The sequence below is a fragment of the Nelusetta ayraudi genome, unplaced genomic scaffold (genome assembly GCF_046127955.1).
Source record: "Nelusetta ayraudi isolate G7.1 ecotype Tasmania unplaced genomic scaffold, CSIRO-AGI_Nayr_v1 ptg000026l, whole genome shotgun sequence".
NCBI classification, from domain to species: Eukaryota; Metazoa; Chordata; class Actinopteri; order Tetraodontiformes; family Monacanthidae; genus Nelusetta; species Nelusetta ayraudi.
In genome coordinates, this window is record NW_027466076.1 from 1135968 (window position 1) to 1158505 (window position 22538).

Genomic DNA, 22538 nt, shown 5'->3' on the forward strand with positions numbered 1-22538 from the left:
ATTTCTGCAAGGATTCTCAATGTTCTGAGGGGTTCCGTAGGAGTAATTTAAGGCTGATGGAACTGGGCTTGTGCTCACAACAACGCAACCTTTATTTTTACAGTTTTACATAATCAGAATCTGTAGCTGCTCTGTGCAAGTTTGACACTAACCAGACGTTAAGAATACTCTGTTTGTTGGAATCTGACTTCTAAATCCATTTGAAAAGTCAATACATCGGCACTTGTGGGAAACTTTTAGTGATGCAGGATCTCAGTGTACTTTATAATTAATTTCTCCATTTCGTCCAACTTTCTGCTTCCTCTGAGGAACTTTTGTCTCAAACTAGGCCACTAGATCTCAAAGTCGTTATGTGTCTGAAATATTAACATTTTCCCTCTCAGTAAATGTTTGATTATACGCACTTCTCTGTTTGGCCACCAGATGGCAATAGAGACTCTGTGCGACTCCTTCCAATCAGCTTTAATTGAAGGACGTTGGCCGCTCAGCCCCTCCCCTCACTGAAAGAGTCTCGGTCCTTGCTGGATGTGCTGCTGGTATCGGCAGCCAGCAGGTGTCGCTCCTTCCTCTCTCCAGGATAAAAAAGGGCGCAATCAATTTTGATGGTCCTCCGAGGAACCATCTGCTGCAGCCTTCAAACACGGGCAAAAAAAGGCTCCGTTGTCTTTCTTATTTGAGTGACTCGGTAAATTGTGGAGTCCTTGTCCTGCAGAATCGGCCATATAAAAAATAAAAAGCCGCTCCTGAAGCACAACGTGCCATGTGAGTGTTTACAGGTGCCTCACAGCGCTCTCAGTGGCGGCTGTGTGTCATTACAAGACGTGTTTTTCTTGGGGTTCTTTTTTAAAAAAAAAAAAAAACGGGACCAGAAACTCTGCAGAAGGTCATCAGGTCAGCGAGCTTGTTAGCCAGCGCTAATTAGCTGCTCGCGCTCAGCAGAGCAGAGGAAGGAGGGACTTTTTATTATTTAAAAGGCTGCGTCCGCTTTGACCTCTGCGATTCTGAGCAAAATGTGAGGAAAGAACACTTGAGTGTTTAATGTGGGGCTGAAAAACAGGCAAATCATCTTACACGTTCATATCGCACCAGGAATTTGTTTTTTCTTGGCAGCAAATTTAGCAAACGACTAAATAAAAATAATAATAAATAAAATATACAAATAGTTATTGATTCAAAGATTGAAAAGTGCTGACGGTTGGGAGCCAGTGCGATTTAGAGATTTAGGAACGTCAAGCGTAACTGTGTCCCAGCAGAGCGGAGTCAGTCACTGTGTCCCCACTGTGCCACACACACGCACACACACACACACACACACACATCCTCCTCCAGCACTGTGGAAACATCTTTCACTGTTTTTGGAAGAGGAGGAGGAGGAGGAGCGTCCCTTTCTCTCGCTCCACTTACACCTCCCTCACTCTCTCTCTCTCTCTCACCAAACACACCTCCTTCACTCTCTCTCTCTCTCTCTCTCTCGCTCGCCCTCCTTCGCTCTCTCTCTCTCTACCAGTCCAAGAAGAATTCTCCTCCCTCACTCCAGTGTCTCTTGGACTCACAGCTGCTGAGGATGGATGCTCGGATTTTCACACTGCACATCCTGACGCTCTGCTGCCTCATACATGGTAGGCTGCGCATAAACGCACACAGACACACACACAGACACACACATGCGCTCCCTCACTCTATCTCTCTAGGCAGGGTATGAACTAAGGTCAGGGGTTTTGGTTCAGCTGTTCAACAAAAGGAAAAATGACAATTTTGTGTGTGTGTGTGTGTGTGTGTGTGTGTGTGTGTGTGTGTGTGTGTGTGTGTGTGTGTGTGTGTCCAGGCTCACTGCAGGGTGTGCATCAGCGGCGCCTCTACAAGGAGCTGATGAGGAACTACAACCCCCTGGAGCGACCGGTCCACAACGACTCGCACAGTCTGACCGTCCACTTCAGCTTCAGTCTGCTGCAGATCATGGACGTGGTGAGAGTGCGCGCGCACACACACGCACACGTGTACATGTGTTCTTCATCATAGTCCTACAGCAAGAGAACTATGATGAAGATGACGATGATTCCGCGGACACAGAAGAGTTTGTTTCTTCTTCACGGGTGACTTTCGTGTGTATGTGTGTGCGTGTGTGTGTGTGTGTTTGTGTGTGTGTCCGTAGGACGAGAAGAACCAGGTGCTGACCACCAACATCTGGCTGCAGCTGGTGAGTTTCCACGAAGTGCCCAGACAGTGAAGTCCCGCCCACTGGCATGGAAACCATTCGATTCATCAAAACTGATTTGTAGATTTTCCTGTTTATTCACCCCAGACTCCAGTGCACCAGAACAAAACAAATAGATCACTACAGAAAACTGAAAAAAACTTATCCCACTGTTTCCTACCACCTGCAAAACTGTTGGGTTTTAGCTCTTTGCTAAAACTGATAGCAAAACGTCCACGTCTTTTTGGAAGTGGACCCAAAAACCAAGGCAGTCTCAGAGGGCTGAGCCGACACCTGGCTGGTGAGAGAGGTGTCAGTGCCCGTTGTGACATCACAGAGGGAAGAACTGTCTATGTTTGAACGCAGAGTGTCTGAGAAGTGCAGCAGCAACAGCAGCAGCAGCAGCAGCAGCAGCAGCAGCAGCAGCAGCCGTCACGGCAGGACAGAAGAAAAGAGATCCTGGTGGAAAAACACCAGGATGAGGTGATCTTTAAAGGCCCACTACGTGAGATTCCACACCATCTACTGGTCGGAGAGGGTAATGCAAACAGTGTTGCATTTCCTGTCATCCCCTGAGCACCGGGCAGATCCACCTTCAGCAGAAACACACCATCCCGATGCTTGTCCTGCTAATAGTAGCGCTGAATATTAGCAAAATTCGGAACTTCCTCACCCTCTTCCTCCTCCTGCTCTCTTTCCTCCTCCAACCATACCTCATCCTTCTCCTCTTCCTCCCCTCTTTCTTCCTCCCCAACCTCCCCCTCCTTCCACTCCTCCTCCTCCTCTGCTGGCTCTTTGGCTGTGACTGTGGTGGGAATTGGAGGAGGACAAGCTTCTTAAACCCATTTCACGCAGCCGTCCGGAATTTAATCAGGTTCACTTTCGGCTCGACGACGTGTTTTGGAACGTGGCGGTGCACTAATCCCGCCCTAATCTGCTCCCCCCAGATCGGTGAGGTTGGCACTCCCCCTCCCCCCATCCCTGCGCCGACTCCTCTGTCAGCTTAATTTAATTTGGATTCTGGAGACGTCTGGAAATGTCTGGAAACGTCTGGAAACATTGTCGCCCAGTTTTAACGTTGCATTCTTTTTTTTTCTTCTTATTTTTTTACAGAAGAAAACTTTGAGTCCTAGTGGAGAGGAAACCATCGCAGTTGTTGTTCTGAACAGGTCTCGGCCGCGATCAATTTCATTCCCGCTTTGAGGGAAGAACCTCAGCGGAGACACCAGCACAGTGGAGATTTGATTTCTTCCATTTCCTGTGTGTCTCAAAACCGCAGAGAAACCAGTTTGCAATGTCAACAGGACGTAAATGCAGCAGACAGCGTTCTAGACGTTGGGTCGAAACAGGCCGCCTGGCTGGATCGCCACCAAGAATTAGACAGGCACAACTTTATTCACTCAAATTCCCAATGTCAAATAGTTAACAGTGAGTTTTTTGTGTGTAAATGAACTGGTTGTACACAAAACGAGTGTGTTCTTACAAGTAAAACACCACCACCTTTAAAACACCAGTTCAGGTTTGTTGGTTCGGCGAGAGAAACCCTGAAACTTGGTTCTGCCGTCTTGTCTCGTAGTACTGGACTGATGTCTACCTGCGCTGGAACGTCTCCGACTATCCTGGAGTGACCAACGTCCGATTCCCCGACAACCAGATCTGGAGGCCGGACGTTCTGCTGTACAACAGGTATCCTCCGCCCCCCACCCATTCCTGCCTCAGGCTCCACCCACGTCTGTTTCCGTCTGTTTGAAACACCCGATCATCGTCCTGATCGCTGAGGTCAGTTCCAGACGGTGTTTTTGGTGAAGAGGAAGATCAGTGCCTCCGTGTTTTCGTCCCCTTGGTTTGATCCGGTAAACTAGTCAAATGCTAAATCAGCCGATTCTGCCTGCCTGGTGTCCGTGTCCGTAGATTGACTCCTCGCCATTAAAACACACACACACACACACACACACACACACACACACACATCTGAGCTGTGGGGGCGGAGGGAGGAGGGAGGGGGGAGGGGCTGAGCTTATTAACTGAACACAGTTTGTGAGTGTGTGTGTGTGAGTGTGTGTGTGTGTGTGTGTGTGGATATTGACCCGGCTGCCTTTAATGAGTCGGGTCCAGTGACTGGAACCAAGGACCTCCAATGATTATTGGACGCGTTGTTGGGTCACTTTTTTAGCTGTGAACTCACCCAAACTTTCTGCTCTAAGGAGGCGACAAACTTATTTTTTGACCAGTTGGCAGTTTGTTAGATGGACCAAACTGACTGGTGGGACCGGGCCAGACTGGGTCAGAATGAATTCACCACCCGCAGCTGCACCATCAGAATTTTTTGATTAAGACTGTTTGTAAAAGTTGATTGTTGTTCTATAATAACCTTTATTGTGTGTGTGTGTGTGTCTGTGTGTGTGTGTGTGTGTGTGTGTGTGTGTGCGCGTGCGTGCCTGGCATGTGTCGGCTGCAGCGCTGACGAGAGGTTCGACGCCTCCTTCCACACCAACATCCTGGTCAACTCCAGCGGCTACTGCCAGTACCTGCCACCAGGTGACGCTGTGCACGCGCCCTCTTGATCTCAACCACTGAAATATTGGCGTTTCAGAGCTCACCCCTGTTCCTGTCGAAATCATGTCACAGTTTCCAGCCATCTGCCAAATGACTCAATCAAAGGCTTTTTTTTTTTTATGGTGGTCAAGAGGTCAACGGGAGTTTCCCCCACTTGATTGACGAGCCGAGACGTCGTGACTTTCAACCCAGACTTCTAATTTAGCTGATCCACAATAAATCAATAAGCAGTAAAAGTCCCAACGGCTCTATATGTTCTGGCAGCCGGATTTTTGGCCTCCAGATTTCAGCTGTTAATGATGATGGCTTTTGTATTTTCATTTTATTATATTATATACTGTATATATATATATATATATATATATATAGGGAGAGAGAGAGAGAGAGATTTTTTTTTTTTTTTTTACAAAATTTAAAACGAAAAATTTGATCAATAATTTTTAAGATGGCTGTTGTCACACAAACATGTCAACAACTTAATACATTTTTTGACAAGTTTATGTTGTTTTTGTTTTTGAATTTCTCATGACGATTCAGTTGAGTTTCTGTGTGTGTTTTCTGAAAAGATGTAGTTGTTTTTTCAGAAGACAATTCATTAATTATCAAATTCCTGCAGACATCAGACATTGGTTGAGTTTCCATAAAGCCTTCAGTGAAACACTGTCGATGACGAGATTTACAACATTCACGGTAAAATGTCAAAATGCATGGGAAGCCAAGCAAGCCGCTTTCCTTTCCCCTCTGCAGGCATCTTCAAGAGCACCTGCTACATCGACGTGCGCTGGTTTCCCTTCGACGTGCAGCGCTGCGACATGAAGTTCGGCTCCTGGACGTACGGCGGCTGGTCTCTGGACCTGCAGATGATCCAGGCTGATGTCAGCGGATACATCGCCAACGGAGAGTGGGACCTCGTGGGTGAGTTCTCCAGATCCGGATCTGGATTTATAGCTGGATCTGGATCTCTATTTGGATCAGGATAATTATCTGGGTTTGGGTCAGCATCTGGATCTGGATCAAGATCAGAATCTGGATGTAGATCTAGATCTGGATCAGGATCAGAATCGGGATCTGCTGAAGTTAAAACCCAGAGCCCCATCTGATTCCACCTTTGACCACTGACCACTCAGCGTTCATCCATTAATATTTTTTCTTTGTGGGAAAACGAATACGATACGTTCAGATAAGTTAATTGTTAGCCCGATTAGGGCTCCGAGGTCAATGCATGACGGTGAGTTGAGTTCCCGCCCACACAGAGGTTCCCGGCCAGCGGAACGAGCGCTTCTACGACTGCTGCCAGGAGCCGTACCCCGACGTGACCTTCACGGTGGTGATGAGGAGGAGGACGCTCTACTACGGCCTCAACCTCCTCGTCCCCTGCGTGCTCATCTCCACGCTGGCGCTGCTGGTCTTCCTGCTGCCGGCCGACTCGGGGGAGAAGATCTCCCTGGGTGAGGAAGCCCCGCCTCCAGACTTCGTGAGGGAAGGGTAAGCTGGGGCTGATGTGAGATGTGTCGCCCCCTGCAGGAATCACGGTGCTGCTGTCTCTCACCGTCTTCATGTTGCTGGTGGCTGAGATCATGCCGGCAACGTCCGACTCCGTCCCCCTCATCGGTGAGGCCCGCCGACAGGAAGTAGAACAGGAAGTAGAGTTGCGGTGAGTTGCTGACTTTGTCTTTTTTGTCTTCCAGCTCAGTACTTTGCCACCACCATGGTGATCGTGGGCCTGTCGGTCATCGCCACCGTCCTGGTCCTACAGTACCATCACCACGACCCCGACGGGGGTCACATGCCACACTGGGTCAGTACCTCCACCCAACGTACTGCCTCTGAAGAGTAAGAGTGGCCGTTTTCGGCGCACCTTTTCCAGGTTTTTATGCTTTGAGGGACCATTGGGATTCGGCCAAAAGGATTCACCTTTCAGCACTAAAAGTAAAAGTACTGATTCAACTCATTTACTCAAGTAACAGTATGAAAGTACAGGTAAAAGTAAAAAGTCGACCTGAAAAATCTACTTTAGTACAGTAACAAAGTATTTGTTCGTTAACACCTGGTTGTCACTGGGAAAACCAACTGTACCGTGATTGGTTGTTTGAATTGTTTATGTGACCTAGAGCTGTCTCTCCAGCTTGTTCGCTCCCTCTCTCTCTCTCTCACACACACACACACACACACAAACACACACCTGAGGTACAGTAAGTGGCTTTGACCTTCACATTATCAGACAGTGTAATGGAATTTGTTGTGTTTATATTCCCAACGGGGAACAGCGCGTGCGTGTGTGCGTGTGCAGCTGTGAAGATGAAGCCGTGTGGCTGAAAGGACTCCCAGCATCCTCAGCGTGTTAGCTGTGAACTGGGATCCTACAGAAAGTGCTGAGTTGTTGCTGATAACAGTCCCATTTAAAACGCCAGAAGACTCCATATTTGGATGTGTGGTGTGCGTTACTGGAAGGTGAGCTGTGGTTGGACCGTGAGTGCTGCATGTGACCTCAACACCCACCCCCTGCCGATAAGCCCACTACAGTTGGCTGCTAAAGTGTAGCCACGGCCAAAACCAAAACAGATAAAATGGACCTTAGATCCAATTGAAACATTGTTGCCAGTTTGTCACGGTGTGAATCCACCGCTCTTCCCCCTTATTGACTTTTTTTTTTTGTCATTTTGCAACCAACTCTAGGTTGCCCCCTGCTGTCCAAACAATAGAATGCAGGTTCCAGCTTCCACATTGGAAGCTCCGCCCCACCTTGATGTCCAGTCAATGGTCATGATGAACTTGTAGGAATTTGGCCGCCCCCCTCTGGTGGAAGAGTGCCATTGCACACAATATTCCTTCAAAACCTAAACCTTTCCATTACAACCCTATTGTGGTCACACTGAGGAAGGTCAAGTCAAGGTCCTTGTGCGTTCTGTTTGCCCCATCCAACTTTCTGCTTCAACCACTGCCCTCACTCCCCATCCACCCACCCACACCTTCCCCCCCACAGACCCGGGTGATCCTGTTGAACTGGTGCGCCTGGTTCCTGCGGATGCGGCGCCCTGGTGAGGCCAAGGTACACCTGGCGTGCAGCCACAGCAGCGGTGGCAGCGGCGTTGAGCACGACTGCGGCGGCGATAGCCTGTCCAGCCTGGAGCTCAGCGTCAGCCAGGGCTCGCTGCGGCACCACCCGCAGGCCTCGGCCTCCACCGCCGCCACCAACGGCAACCTGCTGTACGTCGGCCTGCAGGCAGTGAACGGGTTGCACCAGCTGGTGTGCCCGCCGCTGCTGGAGCGCCGGGATGCCAGGGTGGGAGGAGCCGGTGGGCCGGGCCTGGAGGCGGAGCTCAGCCAGATCCTGGAGGAAGTGAGGTACATCACCCGCCGGTTCCGAGGCCAGGACGCCGAGGAGGCGGCGTGCAGCGAGTGGAAGTTTGCGGCGGCGGTGGTGGACCGGCTGTGCCTGGTGGCCTTCTCGCTCTTCACCATCCTCACCACCATCGGCATTCTCATGTCGGCGCCAAACTTCGTGGACGCCATCTCCAAGGACTTCTTTAGCTGAGGGGGGGGGGCGAGTCACACTTCCTGTCTGCTCGGCTTGTCTGTTGAACAAAAAATAACAACAATATTAATAATGATCATGTAAATAACCCAAAGAAAACACAACAGTCGCTGTGATCACCCGCCACCGTGACCACCACTGTGATGTCACCAGACTCACATGACCTCATCAGTTTGTACAGACTCTCTATAAAAAAGTGCAGCAATAATGATAAATGTCACCAGCTCGTCTATAAAAATCAGCATTTAACATTTCTCCTCTGTGCATGGGAAAAAAATAAAACAGCGATGCACACAGAAACACACCTGCAGTTGTTGTCGCTGCTAAATGTGAGGGCCACATCATCAGGCTGATGGAAACCAGGAGGGCAGCAGCAGATGTTCTGAGGATTTTGTTGCCATAAAGTGCTACATAAAGCTAATTGACTGTTGGAGGGTGACCCAGAGTGTCATCAACCCTCCCACCCCCACACACTAACACCTACACTACCAATCACTAGACCTCTCCCTCCTCCGTCTGTGTGAAAGGAGTGCAATCTCCCCTCAGAGTTCTCTGGGGAAACTCGTTTCCTTTCTCCCTTTATTGCATGTCGTTTCTAATTTGTGGCAGCTGCAGCAGTGGAGCTGCTCCCTTCCATTGGAAAAAAAAGAGAGAGAGAGAGAGAGAGAAAGGGGCACCGATCGAGGTTCTGAACGACTCACTGGATGGGATTCATCTGCTTTTGACTCACCAGCTGTTCTGCAACGTTCATGACGAAGAACCAACATTTCCTGCAGCAGCAGCAGCAGAAAAAGGACTTCAAGCGAATAATGAACTTTTCTTTAGGCTGACAGTCTTTAACACAGCTCCGCTGCATCTCCCTCTAGTGGCTGGATGCAGTACACTTTCTAAACGTTCCCACGCACTTGACCAATGCTCTCCTCTTCCAGTAAAAGCTGGATGCTTCTCTCTGGTGGTGGATTGAGGAAGTGCAGCCTCACCCTCCGGCTCTTCTTTCAACTTTTTATTTATTTATTTTATTTATTTTTCGGCTTGCTTGTTTAAGACTTTTACTTTTTGCCATTATATATGAATTAGAATAAAATACATTTTCACGTTTTTGTTTTTCTACACCTGCATGTTCTTACTGCAGGGGAAAAAACGAATGAAACAATCAATAAATAATGAAGCTACTCTTTCTCTCTGTCTCTCTCTCTCTCTCCCTACCACGCGCGCACACACACACACACACACACACACACACACACAATTAGAAAGAGTGATGTCACCGTGTGTCTGGTTGCACCTGTTCCCGCCTGTCTGTCTGTCCGCCAGACCTCCAACCTTCAGTAGGTGTCAGGATGGGCAGTGGAGCTTCCAGCAGCGAGGGTCCGCGGCCCGGGGCCCCACCAGCGGCAGGAGACCAACCAGAGGTCGGAGTCCCGCAGGTAAAAACACCTGAACCGTTACCGAACACGTTACTGTTTCCTTTAGCTAAGCCGCTCGTTTCTATTAGTCATATTGATATGCAATGCAATGCTAATATAATTTTTAGGTTTTTGCTATATTTTTTTATGTTCTTCCCATTTCTTTCACGTTATTGTTACTACTGTTGTCCACATTATTATTTCAAGCCGTATAGTTAGTTTCATTTTATTTTCTTGCTCTTGAAACTTTCCGGCAGTGTGACTTCCACATTAGTGACGGTGTAGCAGTAGTAACAGTGACAGTGTTGGAAATGATCTTTGATTGCAGAGAGATGATGAGGCTGTAGAGCAGCAGCAGCAGCAGCAGAGTCCTGTCGTTGACGTCCAGTCTCTGAGGAGTGAAGACAGGATCACACAACCGGAGGAAGAGGAGGAGGGAGAGGAAGAGGATGCGGAGGAAGAGGAGGGGGAGGAGGAGGAGGAGGAGAAGGAGAAACTCTCTTCACACACCGTCACCGTCGCAGCTCCGGTTACCGTGAGTTGTGAAACATTTAAAATATTCAGTGCACCGTCCATCGTGACGTCACCCTGCACGCAACAACAACCGTCATTGCCCAATATTCAGCGGAATAACGTGATTTTAATGTTGTTGTGTTTTTTTTTAAAGTCGGCTGCAAAGTTTGTTTGTTTAGTTTTCCTATTATCATTATAATAGTAATACACCCAGAGGTTCAAACACAACCAGAAGAAGGTCTTGGTGAGCTGAGAACATCAGGGACCAACAACTTGTCGCAACTGAGGTCTGTCTTCTTGTTTCAGCCGGTGCGCCCCATGCAGGAGGCCAGGGGTGAAGGTGAGGGTGAGGCTGAGGGTCAGGAGGTGTCTCTGGACTTTGAGAGCTTCCTGCACAGCGACGGGACCCTCTACAGCTGCTTCAACCACTACGGGAACAGGGTCTACGTGGACGAGGCGCAGGTGGGCGTCGCCCAGCAGCAGAGCCCCCTGCTCTCAGTGACTCAATTCGGCCCTAATTTTTGTTTTCCTGGACCAGAACCTGCAGCCGTTCCCAGCCGAGTGGTACAGCCAAGGCCGCTTCCTCACTGCAGGCAGCCAGGTGGGTGTGGCCACCGCCACACCGCAGCCAATCATAGCTCCCCTGTCCCCTCCTCCTCCGTTCTGAGCCTGTGTTTGTCCCTCAGGGTGGTGGCCAGCAGCAGGCCCCAGCCACTGGCCAGCCACTGGCCAGCGAGGACGATCGCTACGGCAGCGTCTACATCCAGGGCCGAGGCACCGTGGTCACCTACATGTTCCAGGTAGGTTTCCACACTCGGCTGTCTCGTTTCTGGTTCTCCTGTTTCCTCTCAGCCTGAGCCATGTCCTTCTGCAGGAGCGGGTGAACACATGCAGGTTCTGGGACCCTCAGTCGGCCGTCTGGCTCCCGCTGCCGCTGCAGTGGGAGCTCAACGTGGACTTTGTCCAAGCTGGAGTCCGGAGAGTCACGGTGAGGGAGAGCCTCCATCTTCTCCCAACATCTTCACATAACATCTTCTCCAGCATGTTCTCCCTGCATCTTCTCCTAGCATGTTCTCCCAACATCTTCTTCCAGCATCTTCTCCCAGCATCTTCTCTTCAGCATCTTTTCCCCAGCAGCTTCTCGCAGCATCTTCTCCCAGCATCTTCTCTCATCTGACTGGTTGGTCGGATAGTCAAATATTGAGTTTCACGCCTTTAAATCTTAATGTGATTTTTGTGAGCCCGTCACTGTCAGATGATGATGATCTCATCTCTCGTCCCTCCAGTCGGCCCTGCCGGGTCTGGTGGACCAGAAGGAGATCGCTGCAGCACTCAGGCAGTGTAACTACGACCCAGAGGAGGTGATCTCCGTCTACCTGGCCATGTTTGGAGAAACCCTCCTGCAGACAAGCAGAGATCCCCGCCGCTCCGACCTGGACTCCTTCAGGTCACCACCGCTGCTGAACCACCTCACAGCATTTCAATGTGAACTGACCAATAGCAACACTGCTGCTGCTGCTGTGTCTCCCCCAGAGCCTTGCTGGAGCGGGACAAGGTCATTGAGGAGCTGAAGCAGAAGGTCCACAGCCAGAGGAAGGAGGCGGAAAGTCTCTTTCAGAGGAACGGCCACCTGGCCCGGCAGGCGGACCACCTCACCGAGATCGTACAGCACCTCAACCACAGGATGGCCGAGCTGGAGGCCGAGCAGCAGGACAAGGAGGAGAAGATCCGCTCTCTTTTGAGGGGGCGGAGTCAGGCCTGCCCACCTGCTGGATCCCGACCACTGGGACCACTGGTCAAGCTGAGACGTCTGAGCCGCGAGCTCAACGTCTCCGGCAAGCAGCTCCGGTCAGCCGCCCAGCTGGCGCTGAGCGACATGAGGAGCCAGCTGGAGCAGCTGCAGGCGGCGGCGGGGAGGCTGTCCCAGGCGGAACTGGAGGCGCAGCAGGAGGCGGAGGAGGTGCGGCTACTCTACAGGAAGGAGGCAGCGGAGAGGAGGAGCCTGTACAACAGGCTGCTGGAGCTGCAGGGCAACATCCGGGTCTTCTGCCGCTGCAGGAAGGCCGCCGGCTCCGGCTCCGGCTCCGGCTCAAGCTCCTGCCTGGAGGTCCACCAGGACCACCAGGAGGTGGCGCTCATCCAGAAAGGGAGCCGCAAGAAGTTCCACTTCGACAAGGTTTACCCTCCGAACTGTACTCAGGTGAAGAACGTCCTGCTGCGGTCTGACCTCCTGCCCACCTGAAGCACACCTCACGGGGGCTGTGTCCGAAACCACCCACTCATCCCTCCTCCCCATATATGGAGTTCTATGTATTCTTAGCTATATAGTGCTGCTCATTAGCCAAATGAGAAAAAAAAAAAACTTTCAGACACTACCTGTGTTAATAGCATTAATGGTGTCATCGCTGTCGCATTACTAAAACATCCAATCGGCAGGTGCTAATAAATTCATAAGTACATAAATTAATTTATACATATATATTGCACAAATACATTATACATTTTTGTGACAAGTTCATATTAGTCTAAGCATCGTCCTACATGAGAAAATAAATACAATACACTCTCTACTATAATACTGTGTAATATGTACACTGTATTTCTAGCCTTTCCTGCTTTTGGGTCAGCATGAGCGCAATGCATGATGGGATATATTGCCAGGTTAGTGACCATTGGTTGTACACTAGTTTTAGGATGCATTGACGGATACATTGAGTGGACTATATAGTGAATACCGATGTTCACTCAGAATTCGGACACCGCTACAAAATGACGCAGCCACTGTATAGTGACTATATAGGCAGTAGGGGGTGACATCTCACACAGACATGGTCTCCTTTCTTCCCTGCAGGAAGACGTGTTTGCAGGAACTCTGCCGGTTATCACTTCCTGTGTGGACGGATATAACGTCTGTATCCTGGCCTATGGGCAGACGGGCTCGGGGAAGACCTTCACCATGATGGGCACCAAGGAGAACCCCGGCGTGAACATCAGGTCAGAGGTCACGTCGCTGTCCTCTTCACAACAACTGGTTCAGACTCAAGGGGTCAGGTGTGTGTTGCACCTCAGTGGTTACTCAAACCAAGGAAGAGGAAGCTGGGAACTCGAGCGAGATGACTTTTTTTCTAACTGCACCTGGAACTGCAGTTGAAGGGCGTGAAGACCAGAACACAAACCACTGCTGTCAAGAAACCAAACGCCACTAATTGCTTCTCATTACTGGCAACCTCTTTTAATGTGATTAAAAGGCTCAGATCACACTTGAAGGCTCCGGTTTCAGCAACACAAAACCCGCTGAGGTGTTGTAAGGCTCTGCCGTCATGTGTTGCTGTTGTTGTTGTGTCTCCTCAGGTCCATACGGGAGCTGCTACGCATCTGTGCAGAGAAGGAGAAGGTGTCCTACAGTCTGAAAGTATGGCATCACAAAAAAAAAAATACTCACAATCAACACAACAACAAGAAAAAACAACTATACCTCAAACTGAGCCACTAAGCAGCAGAGCCTCAGTCAGAGTCAGGAAACAGTGAACATGTATTTCCAGTCCAGAAGACGATGGTTGGAGGTTTTGAAGATGAACCAAGATTGAAACCGAAGACAAATCCAGCGAATCTGAAGTCTTGTCTGTGTTAAATTTCTTCCAGATTTCCATGTTGGAGATCTACAACGACACACTGAAGGACCTCTTGGCCAAAACTGTCGAGGCAGCTCTGGACATCAGAGTCCAGGGGAAGTCGGTGTCCGTGCCGGGACTGACCAAGATCCCGGTGCAGACGGAGACTGATATCCTGGTTGCCATGGAGACGGGGGAAGGGAACCGGAGGGTAGCCTCTACCAGGATGAACACACAGAGGTGCAGCAGCAGAAACTTGTTTTACAGGTCCATTGAAAAAAAGATTGCATTAAATCTCCTCCCTCTACAGTTCCCGCTCCCACCTGCTGGTGGCGCTGGAAGTGGAGGGCTCGGACCAGGTGACGGGCCAGACCACGCGGGGCACGCTCAGCCTGTGCGACCTGGCCGGCTCCGAGCGGATCTCCAGGACCGAGGCCGAGGGCCAGCGGCTGGTGGAGGCCGCGGCCATCAACAAGTCCCTGACAGCGCTGGGACAGGTATGCAACCCGGGCTCACTCAGTGGCGCCCCCAACAGGACATATAGTTGATGTTGGAGCTACAGGTTTGTGTGGTCCCCGCCTCCTGCTGCAGGTGTTCAGCGCTCTGAGGAGCAACGCTCTTCACGTCCCCTTCAGGAACTCCAAACTCACCCACGTCCTGCAGCCCTGCCTCAGTGGAGACGCAAAGGTGAACAGCTGCTGCCCACTCATCAACATCATTATTATTGGTTTGATTTCTTAAATCAGGGTGACACGGTGGTGCAGTGGGTATCGCAGTCAAAAGGACAGGAATATATTTCATATTTAAATGACTACATGTAAAAAAAAATATTTGTGTATATACATATACACATATATACACATATGTATATATATATACATATATATACTGTATATATGTATATATATCTCACTCTCCTGTCTCCTCTCAGTGTTGCGTCCTGGTGAACGTCAGTCCCGACCTCCAGGACGCGGTGGAGACGCTGAGCACGCTGCAGTTTGGCTCCTCCGTCCGTCAGGTGACTCTGGGCAGAGCCACTCAGAACGTGGTGCCGGCCAAAAGCAGCAGGAACGTCAAGTGACGTCTTTCACCTGCATTATTACCGTCATTTATTTAACTCATTATTTTATTTGTTTGTTTTTTTTACATTTCATCCTGTGCAATTCCCTGCTTGTCGTGTCGACGAGAAAAAGAAAAAAAAAAAAAACACCATCAAGACAACATGCACTTGATTTTTTTTTTTGTGTATGCTGGAAATGAAGGAGCAGAAGAAGGGTGGATGACTCCTCCCCAACCCCACCCAGCCCCCTCCCTCTCTAGTCCTTGTTGCTTCTGTTCTTCAGCAGCTGGTTGAGGACACTGCTCTGTTTCAGGGCTCTGAGGTCGTCGATGTCCTCGGCGATGACGGGGACGTCGCCGGGCTCGCCGCGGCCCGCCCCCCCGCCGCCGTCCTCGTCGTCGGACAGCGTGCACAGCAGTGCGTCGTTCTCGTAGGTGGGGAAGTAGTACCTGCGGGGGTGGAGAGGGAAGAGTCAGACCACGCTTACGCGGCCGACGAGAGGCGGCGCCCCCCCGCTGGACTCACTGAGGCTGGTCCCAGGCGGAGGCGTCGGGCAGCTGCATCACGTGACCCGCCGACTCCAGGTGGCGCAGGACGTCAGCTGGGGAGGGGAAGCGGCGCTGGCAGCCGTAGCAGCGGCCGTGGTGGACCTGCCGCCGGATGAAGTTGACCAGCTTCACCTGCTGGTAGAAGCGGAGACCTGCAGGTGTGGGAGGGCAGAGGTCACGTCACTGTCCTGTCCACGTCCGTCCGTCCATCCCTTCTGTGTGTGCCACGATTCTCAGGTAGTGATGTCACAAAGGGCTCTGACACCTCGGTGACCACAACCCTCGAGCCCTTTGTGACAACCTGTTTTTTTGTCGTGGTCTCTTTCAAAACGTGCAAAAAAAAGTCCTACAAGGTATCCTATAGTGGGAGGCTGCAAACACAGGGCTAATGTGCTAATAATGCTGCTTTCTTTGGATAATTGAAGCTGATACACAGGAGTCCAGAGTGGAAAATAAAAACGAAAACAACTAAAAAAATGAGAGATACTTAAAAAAAAACCCTGAGATTTAGTCTTTACATTTTGTTTCTACTTACTGAGGTCCGTCCGCAGTTTGTGGAGATCAAATCCATGAGATTCCTAAAGAGAGAACAAACAATCAAACAATCAAAAATTAGCCCTGCGGTCAAATAAAAGTCAGTTTGTCCTCGGCGTCAGCGCTGCCCCCTTGTGGCAAACCTCAGTCCTGACCGGAGTCGAACTTTCACGCTACCTTCATGTGAGCGTAGATCTTCTCCATGGTCTCCGACTGATGGTCACAGAAGAGGCACACGGCCGAGACGGGGTGAGCCCTCCAGTCCGACCAGTCGCTGACAACACCGGGGGGGCGGAGTCACGGTGAGATTCAACACAGGAAGTAGGAAGCAGCAGCAAACAGGAAGGAACTTACTCGTTGTTGCCGTCCTGCTCGACCAGCTCGCGGTCGTCCTCGCTCTGCACCTCCTCCCAGGTCTTTCCCAACTCCTGACTCATCACACACACACACACACACACACACACACACACACACACACACACACACACACACACACACACACACACACACACACACACACACACACACACACACACACATTCCGGTTAAGATCCCGATCCGTCCGGTTGGATCCGGTCTCTCTGGGGGGAACCAGCCGAGCCTCACCAGGTAGTTGATGACGTAGAAGCGGTCGTACTCGTGGTTGCTGGCGTTGATGCGGCGGTGGGCCTTCTTCCTCATGTGGTCCTTCAGCGTCGTTTTGTCCCGGAAGGTTTTCTCGCAGTACAGACACTGCAGACTGAGAGGGAGAGAAGCCGGAAGGTCGTCGGGGTTAACAGGATCAACTTACTCTTCCAGTCACTTAAAGTTTCTGTCTTGTAAAAAATAACACAAAACACTAATTTGTATTATTTATGATTTTGTTATTGTAACCTTCTGGATAAAACTGGCAGCTAGCCTCAGGTTTTAATTTGTAAATTTTTTTTGATGTAGCAGCATTATTTGTTGTACAGCCTGATCGTGAATAAATGTTTTTCTTCGGTTTTGCTTTGTGTGTTTACATCACTGTAATCAGTTGATCAGCAATTAAAAAGAAAATCACGTTCTACAAACCATTCTGTTTCGAATTATTAACACAGTGTGTGCATTGTACCAATATTTGAATGGAGAATCATTTGAATGGAGACTCAACTTTGAATCAAATCGAGACCTCAAGAAACAGGATAAAATCAAATAGTGACACACCCAAATATTCACGTCCCTGGCTCACACCCTACACTTGCTCCAGTTCTCCTGACTGTGAAAGAACATTTTGCTCAACCTGGACTTGATGGTTGACGCCAGGGTTGTGCCACCGGAGTCAGTCGGAGACTCTCACCTGTCCAATTTCTTCTGCAGAGTCTCAAGAAACTGTTTGCAGTAGACGATGTTGTCCGGCAGACCAATGCTGAAGGAGTGTTCCCGGGCCATGTGGTTCAGGAGGGACGACCTGGAAGACAGGAGGATGAGGTCAGAGGTCGGAGGTGTCACCAGGTGCTCGGTCTGCAGGGGCCTGCTCACCTGTTGCCGGTGAACTCCTCGCTGCAGAACATGCAGGCGTGATGGAAGCTGCTGTCTTCCCGCTCCGCCTGCTGCTGGTCTAGCACCTCCTCCTGGTGAAGGACGGCACAGCACACGGATTATTTTTCTAAAGTTTCTGCTATTATTATTATTATTATTATTATTATTATTATTATTATCCTGTTGCATCCTGACCAGTCGCCTCTGCTGCAGCCTCTCTCGCAGGACTCGGTCCTCGGGCAGGACGTCACACAGCAGGAAGTAGTTCTCCTGTTTCTCTGTGGGAGCCGGAGAGAGGTACAGGTGAAGTTTCATAGACGACACCTTCACCTGGGTTTTGTCCGTGCGTGTCAGTGAACGCACCCACAGGGCCGCCGGAGTTGGTCTTGATGACGCTGCAGAATTCTGTGGCCGGCTGTTCCAGCAGTCTTCCCTTCCAGTATAGCAGGTACCTGGAAGGAGGCAGGAGACCCATCAGCGCTCCTAAAATGACACCAGGTCGATCTACCGCTCACAGACAGCGCCTCAACACTGAGAACGACCTCGGTTGCTTTCCCTCTGATGCACTCTCTGCTTCTCTTGTTACTCCCATGTGATTTTTTTTACATTGTCTGTGTGTATTTCACGCTTTTAAAGTTCCGATAACTTCGTACTTTGGCAGGTCGGCGATGAGTCGGACGTCGGCAATGACCAACTTGTGCTCCAGCAGCAGGTGTTTGAGGAGGACATCTTTCTGCTGCAGGGGGACGGACTCCGGACAGAACAGGCACACCAGCAGCTCCGCCCCGGGACCCTCCGGACTGGTTGCTTCAGCGCCACCTGCTGGCTGCTCTGGAAAACTCAGCGGCTCCAAGATACTGTCCTGACCTGAGAGGAGAGGAGATGAGTAGGGAGGGGAGAGGGGGCAGTGTCACCACGTGGAATTAGGGCCACCCTGTACTAGTTGGGGCGCTGCCGTCCATAGGGGGCGCCACCATTAAGAATTTCTTTCTGTCTTGTCTGTATCTGTAAGTTATTGTTTCCCTTTCCCCCGTTACTTTAGTTTGTGTGCTGATGTACAAATAGCATTGCTTCCATCTTCAGTTCATTGGGGATCAGTTAGTCCAACAGGTGCCACTCCAGCTGTTCTGTACTTACATACTTATAGTTTTAAGTTTGCTCTGCTTCTGTAATAGCTCATTAAATGTTCTACCATCCCCGACAAAGTATTTTTTTAAACTACTAACTAGTTAACTTTATTTACTGATAAAATAGAACAAAAACAATCAATTTATATGAAATGTAAAATTGTTAAAACACAAAGTTATACATATATAGTTGTATGATGTAGATTGTAAGGTTTATTTTTATTATCATTTTACAAAAGCGAAGTTTCTAGGCTGTTAGCCTAGCTAACTTCTTGACGGTAGTTTAGCTGCGATACAAACGTTTACGGTTCTCAATGTCTGGGTGCTTTATTTCCGGTTGGTCTGTCCACTGTTGCTTCCGGCTGACCAGCACTACCCGAGCGGAGGAGAAGAAGCCTGATTTAACCGGGTGGCGAGTTTGAAAGGAGCGAACATACCGTCTTGACTCCCGGAGCAGGCGTCCATCTTCGGGGTCACGTGTTAAAAACAGCAGCTAGACAGCCAATCAGAAGCTGGGAAAAGACTTCGTGCGTTGCATTCAGGGACTCCAGGTGAATCGCCCTGCGAAATGTTTTTTTCTTTAAAAAAAAATTAAAAAAAAAAAAAAAAAAAAAGTCTAGCACTGCCGCCTCACAACAAGAAAGTCGTGGGTTCGACTCTGGGCCTTTCTGTGTGGCGTTCGCAAGTTCTCCCTGTGCCTGCGTGGGTTCAAAAACATGCATGTGAGGTGAATTGGAGAGAGAGAGAGAGAGAGAGAGAGAGAGAGAGAGAGAGAGAGAGCGAGAGAGAGAGAGAGAGAGAGCGAGAGAGAGAATAACTGTCGCCATGTGGCCCTGCGATGAACTGCCTTCGCCCTATGACAGCTAGGAAAGGCTCCACTTATTATTATTATTATTATTATTATTATTATTATTATTATTATTATTATTATTATTATAGTACATTTTTGAAGTTATCCTTGCGATGAATGTTAGCAGAATTTAGGACCCCCGGGTGCCCCAGTGACGTCAGACAATAACAGGAAGTTGGACTCCACACTGCATGCGTGCAGGTGTGTTAGCGCCGCTGCACTTATTAACCATCGCTTGGCCTCCGCCTTGCGGCTTTTCAAGATTCGGTGTGGCCGCCTTCGGGATCTCTTCAGGACGCTTCACCCGTGTGTGTCTGTGCTTGTGCTGTTTTTGGAAAAGGTCTTTCCGTTTCCACTCGCTGACCGCTAGCCGCTAGCCATTAGCAGGGGTGACTGAGCGACGGCGTCCGTGAAGGAGCAAGGACGAGCTTACGGGCATTGTAAAACCGTCGTCGCAAAGCATCTCTGTTTTCTCTTGGGGTATCTAAAACTCGATAATGTTCGAGTTATTGATGATGACGTTTGAAACAAGAATTTGTTCTGCGGCCCACTACCAAACTGCAATAACAAACTTGTTTGTAGCTCAGTAACAAAGTGTCTCCATCACAAACTGAACACAAATACAAAATTATTTTTGTTTGTTTCAAGTATTTTTGGGTCCACTCAGAGTTTTGCCTGTGCACACTGCACAACTCAGATAACCACGTTGCCCTCTAGTGTCTGACTGTTGAATAGCCTTAGCTGGGAGGATGCTCTGGCCTCCCCTGGAGGAGTTTGTGTGATCCAGTCTGAAATGTTCTCTCCGTTGTCGTTTCCCTGTCCAGGCGATGGCTCAGCAGGCCGGGGCGGGGAGGCGCTACCTGCGGGCCTTTGTCAGCGGCTTCTTCGTGGCCGTCCCCGTCACGGTCACCGTCCTGGACAGGCTGGCATGCGTGGCAAGGGTGGAGGGCGCGTCCATGCAGGTGAGTGGATCCTACGTGCAGCAAGACAGAAGGCGGGAAGTGAATCCAAGGCAAAGAGCTGTACCTTTAAAGTGTGTGTGTGTGTGTGTGTGTGTGTGTGTGTGTGTGTGTGTGTGTGTGTGTGTGTGTGTGTTCGCAGCCCTTCCTCAACCCAGAGGGCGTGACAGGATGTGATGTCGTGCTGCTGAACCGCTGGAGCGTGAGGAACCACCAGGTCCAACGTGGCGACATCGTCTCCGTCCTGTGAGTAACATCCATCCAACTATTAGTGTAAAACTCACCAAATCGCTTTGATGTTGATGATTATGATAATAATAATAGGAATGATAATGATGATGATGATCCAACTAATCACACCCCAATAAAAAACAAAAAAGAAATTCTGACCAACCAGTTAGGTTTCTATTTTTCCTGAGGTGCAGCTTCAAGTTGATCCGTCTGAAAAAGTGGAGCAACATCACTTCCACAAAATCTTCCGCAGCATCAGAATGAAGACACAAACACACACACACACACTCTGACCGGTCTGCGTTTTTGTCACTTCAGGTCTCCCAAGAATCCGCAGCAGAAGATCATCAAGCGTGTCATCGGCCTGGAGGGAGACTTCATCAGGTCTGACAACAAGTTTTACAGCTACTTAACGCTCCACAGGAATAAAAGTCACAGAAACAATCAAAGGTTGTGAAATTTTATTTGGGCTTTTTTTTTTTTTTTTTTTTTAATCAATTTTGACGACACTTGCACCTTAACAAAAAAAGTTTCGGTCTCAACTTTGGTGGTAGCGATGCCAAATCTTACAGTATCGCACAGCTATGAAATATCACTGCCCAGATTTTTGATCAGAAAGAATTAATTTCAGTTTAGAATTTCAGGATCGGAAATTCAAAACAATCATCAGCAGTCTTTTACCAGGTGTGTCTGTTAACCACTTGTTCTTTTGATATATTAACATTATCCAGATAGAACAACTAACAAATAATGTATTATTAGTTTTACTATTGTTATTATGGTTCAATTTAATTTACATGTGACACACTGATCCTTTGAAACGTTCCAATAGTCTGTTAAAAAAAAACAGACATCGTCACAACATGGTGCAATGCAACGTTTCACCACTTGGGCCGATGGGGGGGCATGGTCAAGCCTGAGCGAGACTGCCCTCAGAATTTCTCTCTCTCTCTGTCTGCAGAACTCTGAGCTACAAGAACCGCTACGTCCGCGTTCCCGACGGCCACTTTTGGATCGAGGGCGACCATCACGGACACAGTCTGGACAGCAACAGCTTTGGGCCGGTGCGACTTCCACTCTCACATCCACAAAAGTGTGGATGGGCCTCATCCTAGCCTGGATCAGTCTTGGTTTATTTCACACGTCCACGCTGAGCAGAGCCCGTAGAAAAGGTTTAGAAAATGCTCAAAAGCGACTAATCAGACAAGGCTTCCTATTGGTTACAAGCGTTTTGCAAATCTGGCCTCAGTTTAGCTTACACGCATATCAGAGCCTAACCTCCAGTCCATCATTTTTGAAAAAATATATTTTTTACCTCCACCTTTAGGTCACAGTGCTTGGATGCAAAGTAATAATTACAGCTGGGTTGAATTATCAGACCCCCTAGTGGCCATTTTAAGCACTTTTCTGTGTGTTTTTTTCTCTCCCCAGGTGTCTGTAGGGCTGCTTCATGGTCGAGCCTCTCACATCATCTGGCCACCGAACCGCTGGCAGCAAATCAAAGCGTCTCTCCCACCCAACAGACGTCCGGTGCTGACGGAGGAGGAAGAGGAGTAGTGGGAGGAGGAGAGGAAGGAGTGACTGCTGGAAGTGATGCCGCTGGAACTGCAGGGTGTTCTTGCAATTTTCCACTTCCCCAGGAACGGAGCAGAAACTTCTTCTGCGCTTTGTTTGTTGGAGATTTTCCTCGTCGTGCAATGAATAACTGGAGACATTTTGAGATCAGGTGCCACTAGAGGGCGTCACCTGTCGTCTAGGTGCTGAATGAGACGTCTGGGACGATGACTCAAAGTATCGTGAGTGTGTCTGTATTTCCTGTGTCATGTGATCTGAATGAATAACACAAGAGTGCCCAGAGAGCTCCCATCTCTGTCGTCTGTCTGTGGGGAGAAAAAACCCTCTGGTCCCGACCTC

At 49.4% G+C, this 22538-nt stretch overlaps 3 protein-coding genes and 1 long non-coding RNA gene across 9 annotated transcripts; 3 read left to right on the forward strand and 1 right to left on the reverse strand.

Moving 5' to 3' along the window:
- Nucleotides 1–59: 59 nt before the first annotated feature.
- Nucleotides 60–9450, forward strand: LOC142890013 (neuronal acetylcholine receptor subunit alpha-7). Its single transcript, XM_076028751.1, has 10 exons — nucleotides 60–1619; nucleotides 1826–1965; nucleotides 2153–2197; nucleotides 3771–3880; nucleotides 4653–4732; nucleotides 5498–5665; nucleotides 6004–6198; nucleotides 6275–6361; nucleotides 6439–6548; nucleotides 7734–9450. The coding sequence occupies exons 1-10, from the start codon at nucleotides 1565–1567 to the stop codon at nucleotides 8283–8285; spliced, it is 1542 nt and encodes a 513-aa protein (XP_075884866.1). The 5' UTR covers nucleotides 60–1564; the 3' UTR covers nucleotides 8286–9450.
- A 4926-nt stretch (nucleotides 9451–14376) lies between these two features.
- LOC142890030 (uncharacterized) lies at nucleotides 14377–15086 on the forward strand. The gene is made up of 2 exons (XR_012927038.1): nucleotides 14377–14502; nucleotides 14747–15086. It is a non-coding gene; the product is annotated as an uncharacterized LOC142890030 (long non-coding RNA).
- znf277 (zinc finger protein 277) lies at nucleotides 14907–19159 on the reverse strand. Its single transcript, XM_076028763.1, has 12 exons — nucleotides 19022–19159; nucleotides 18111–18324; nucleotides 17821–17909; nucleotides 17653–17735; nucleotides 17458–17549; nucleotides 17276–17386; nucleotides 16564–16696; nucleotides 16312–16385; nucleotides 16135–16231; nucleotides 15959–16001; nucleotides 15401–15575; nucleotides 14907–15324 (listed from the first exon to the last, which is right to left on the reverse strand). The coding sequence occupies exons 1-12, from the start codon at nucleotides 19047–19049 to the stop codon at nucleotides 15132–15134; spliced, it is 1332 nt and encodes a 443-aa protein (XP_075884878.1). The 5' UTR covers nucleotides 19050–19159; the 3' UTR covers nucleotides 14907–15131.
- Nucleotides 19160–19519: 360 nt separating this feature from the next.
- immp2l (inner mitochondrial membrane peptidase subunit 2) lies at nucleotides 19520–22483 on the forward strand. 6 transcript variants are annotated; one of them, XM_076028773.1, is made up of 6 exons: nucleotides 19520–19635; nucleotides 20259–20396; nucleotides 20536–20639; nucleotides 20943–21008; nucleotides 21586–21688; nucleotides 22148–22483. In XM_076028773.1, the coding sequence occupies exons 2-6, from the start codon at nucleotides 20262–20264 to the stop codon at nucleotides 22358–22360; spliced, it is 621 nt and encodes a 206-aa protein (XP_075884888.1). In that variant the 5' UTR covers nucleotides 19520–19635; nucleotides 20259–20261; the 3' UTR covers nucleotides 22361–22483. The 6 variants fall into 6 exon arrangements, with proteins under 6 accessions (XP_075884888.1, XP_075884885.1, XP_075884890.1 ...); XM_076028770.1 differs by having other exon boundaries at nucleotides 19586–19740; XM_076028775.1 differs by having other exon boundaries at nucleotides 19587–19740; nucleotides 22056–22323.
- Nucleotides 22484–22538: the final 55 nt, after the last annotated feature.

Bases quoted from the DNA above. Each gene is read 5' to 3' on its own strand.
- LOC142890013 (XM_076028751.1), top strand. From the start codon at position 1,565: ATGGATGCTCGGATTTTCACACTGCACATCCTGACGCTCTGCTGCCTC. The intron at 1,966-2,152 runs GTGAGAGTGCGC...GTGTGTCCGTAG, and splicing joins TGCTGCAGATCATGGACGTG to GACGAGAAGAACCAGGTGCT. The intron at 2,198-3,770 runs GTGAGTTTCCAC...CTTGTCTCGTAG, and splicing joins CCAACATCTGGCTGCAGCTG to TACTGGACTGATGTCTACCT.
- znf277 (XM_076028763.1), bottom strand. From the start codon at position 19,049: ATGGACGCCTGCTCCGGGAGTCAAGACG. The intron at 18,325-19,021 runs GTATGTTCGCTC...CTCTCCTCTCAG, and splicing joins CTGCTCCGGGAGTCAAGACG to GTCAGGACAGTATCTTGGAG. The intron at 15,576-15,958 runs GTAAGTAGAAAC...CCACACCTGCAG, and splicing joins CAAACTGCGGACGGACCTCA to GTCTCCGCTTCTACCAGCAG.
- immp2l (XM_076028773.1), top strand. From the start codon at position 20,262: ATGGCTCAGCAGGCCGGGGCGGGGAGGCGCTACCTGCGGGCCTTTGTC. The intron at 20,640-20,942 runs GTGAGTAACATC...TTGTCACTTCAG, and splicing joins GGCGACATCGTCTCCGTCCT to GTCTCCCAAGAATCCGCAGC. The intron at 21,009-21,585 runs GTCTGACAACAA...CTCTGTCTGCAG, and splicing joins CTGGAGGGAGACTTCATCAG to AACTCTGAGCTACAAGAACC.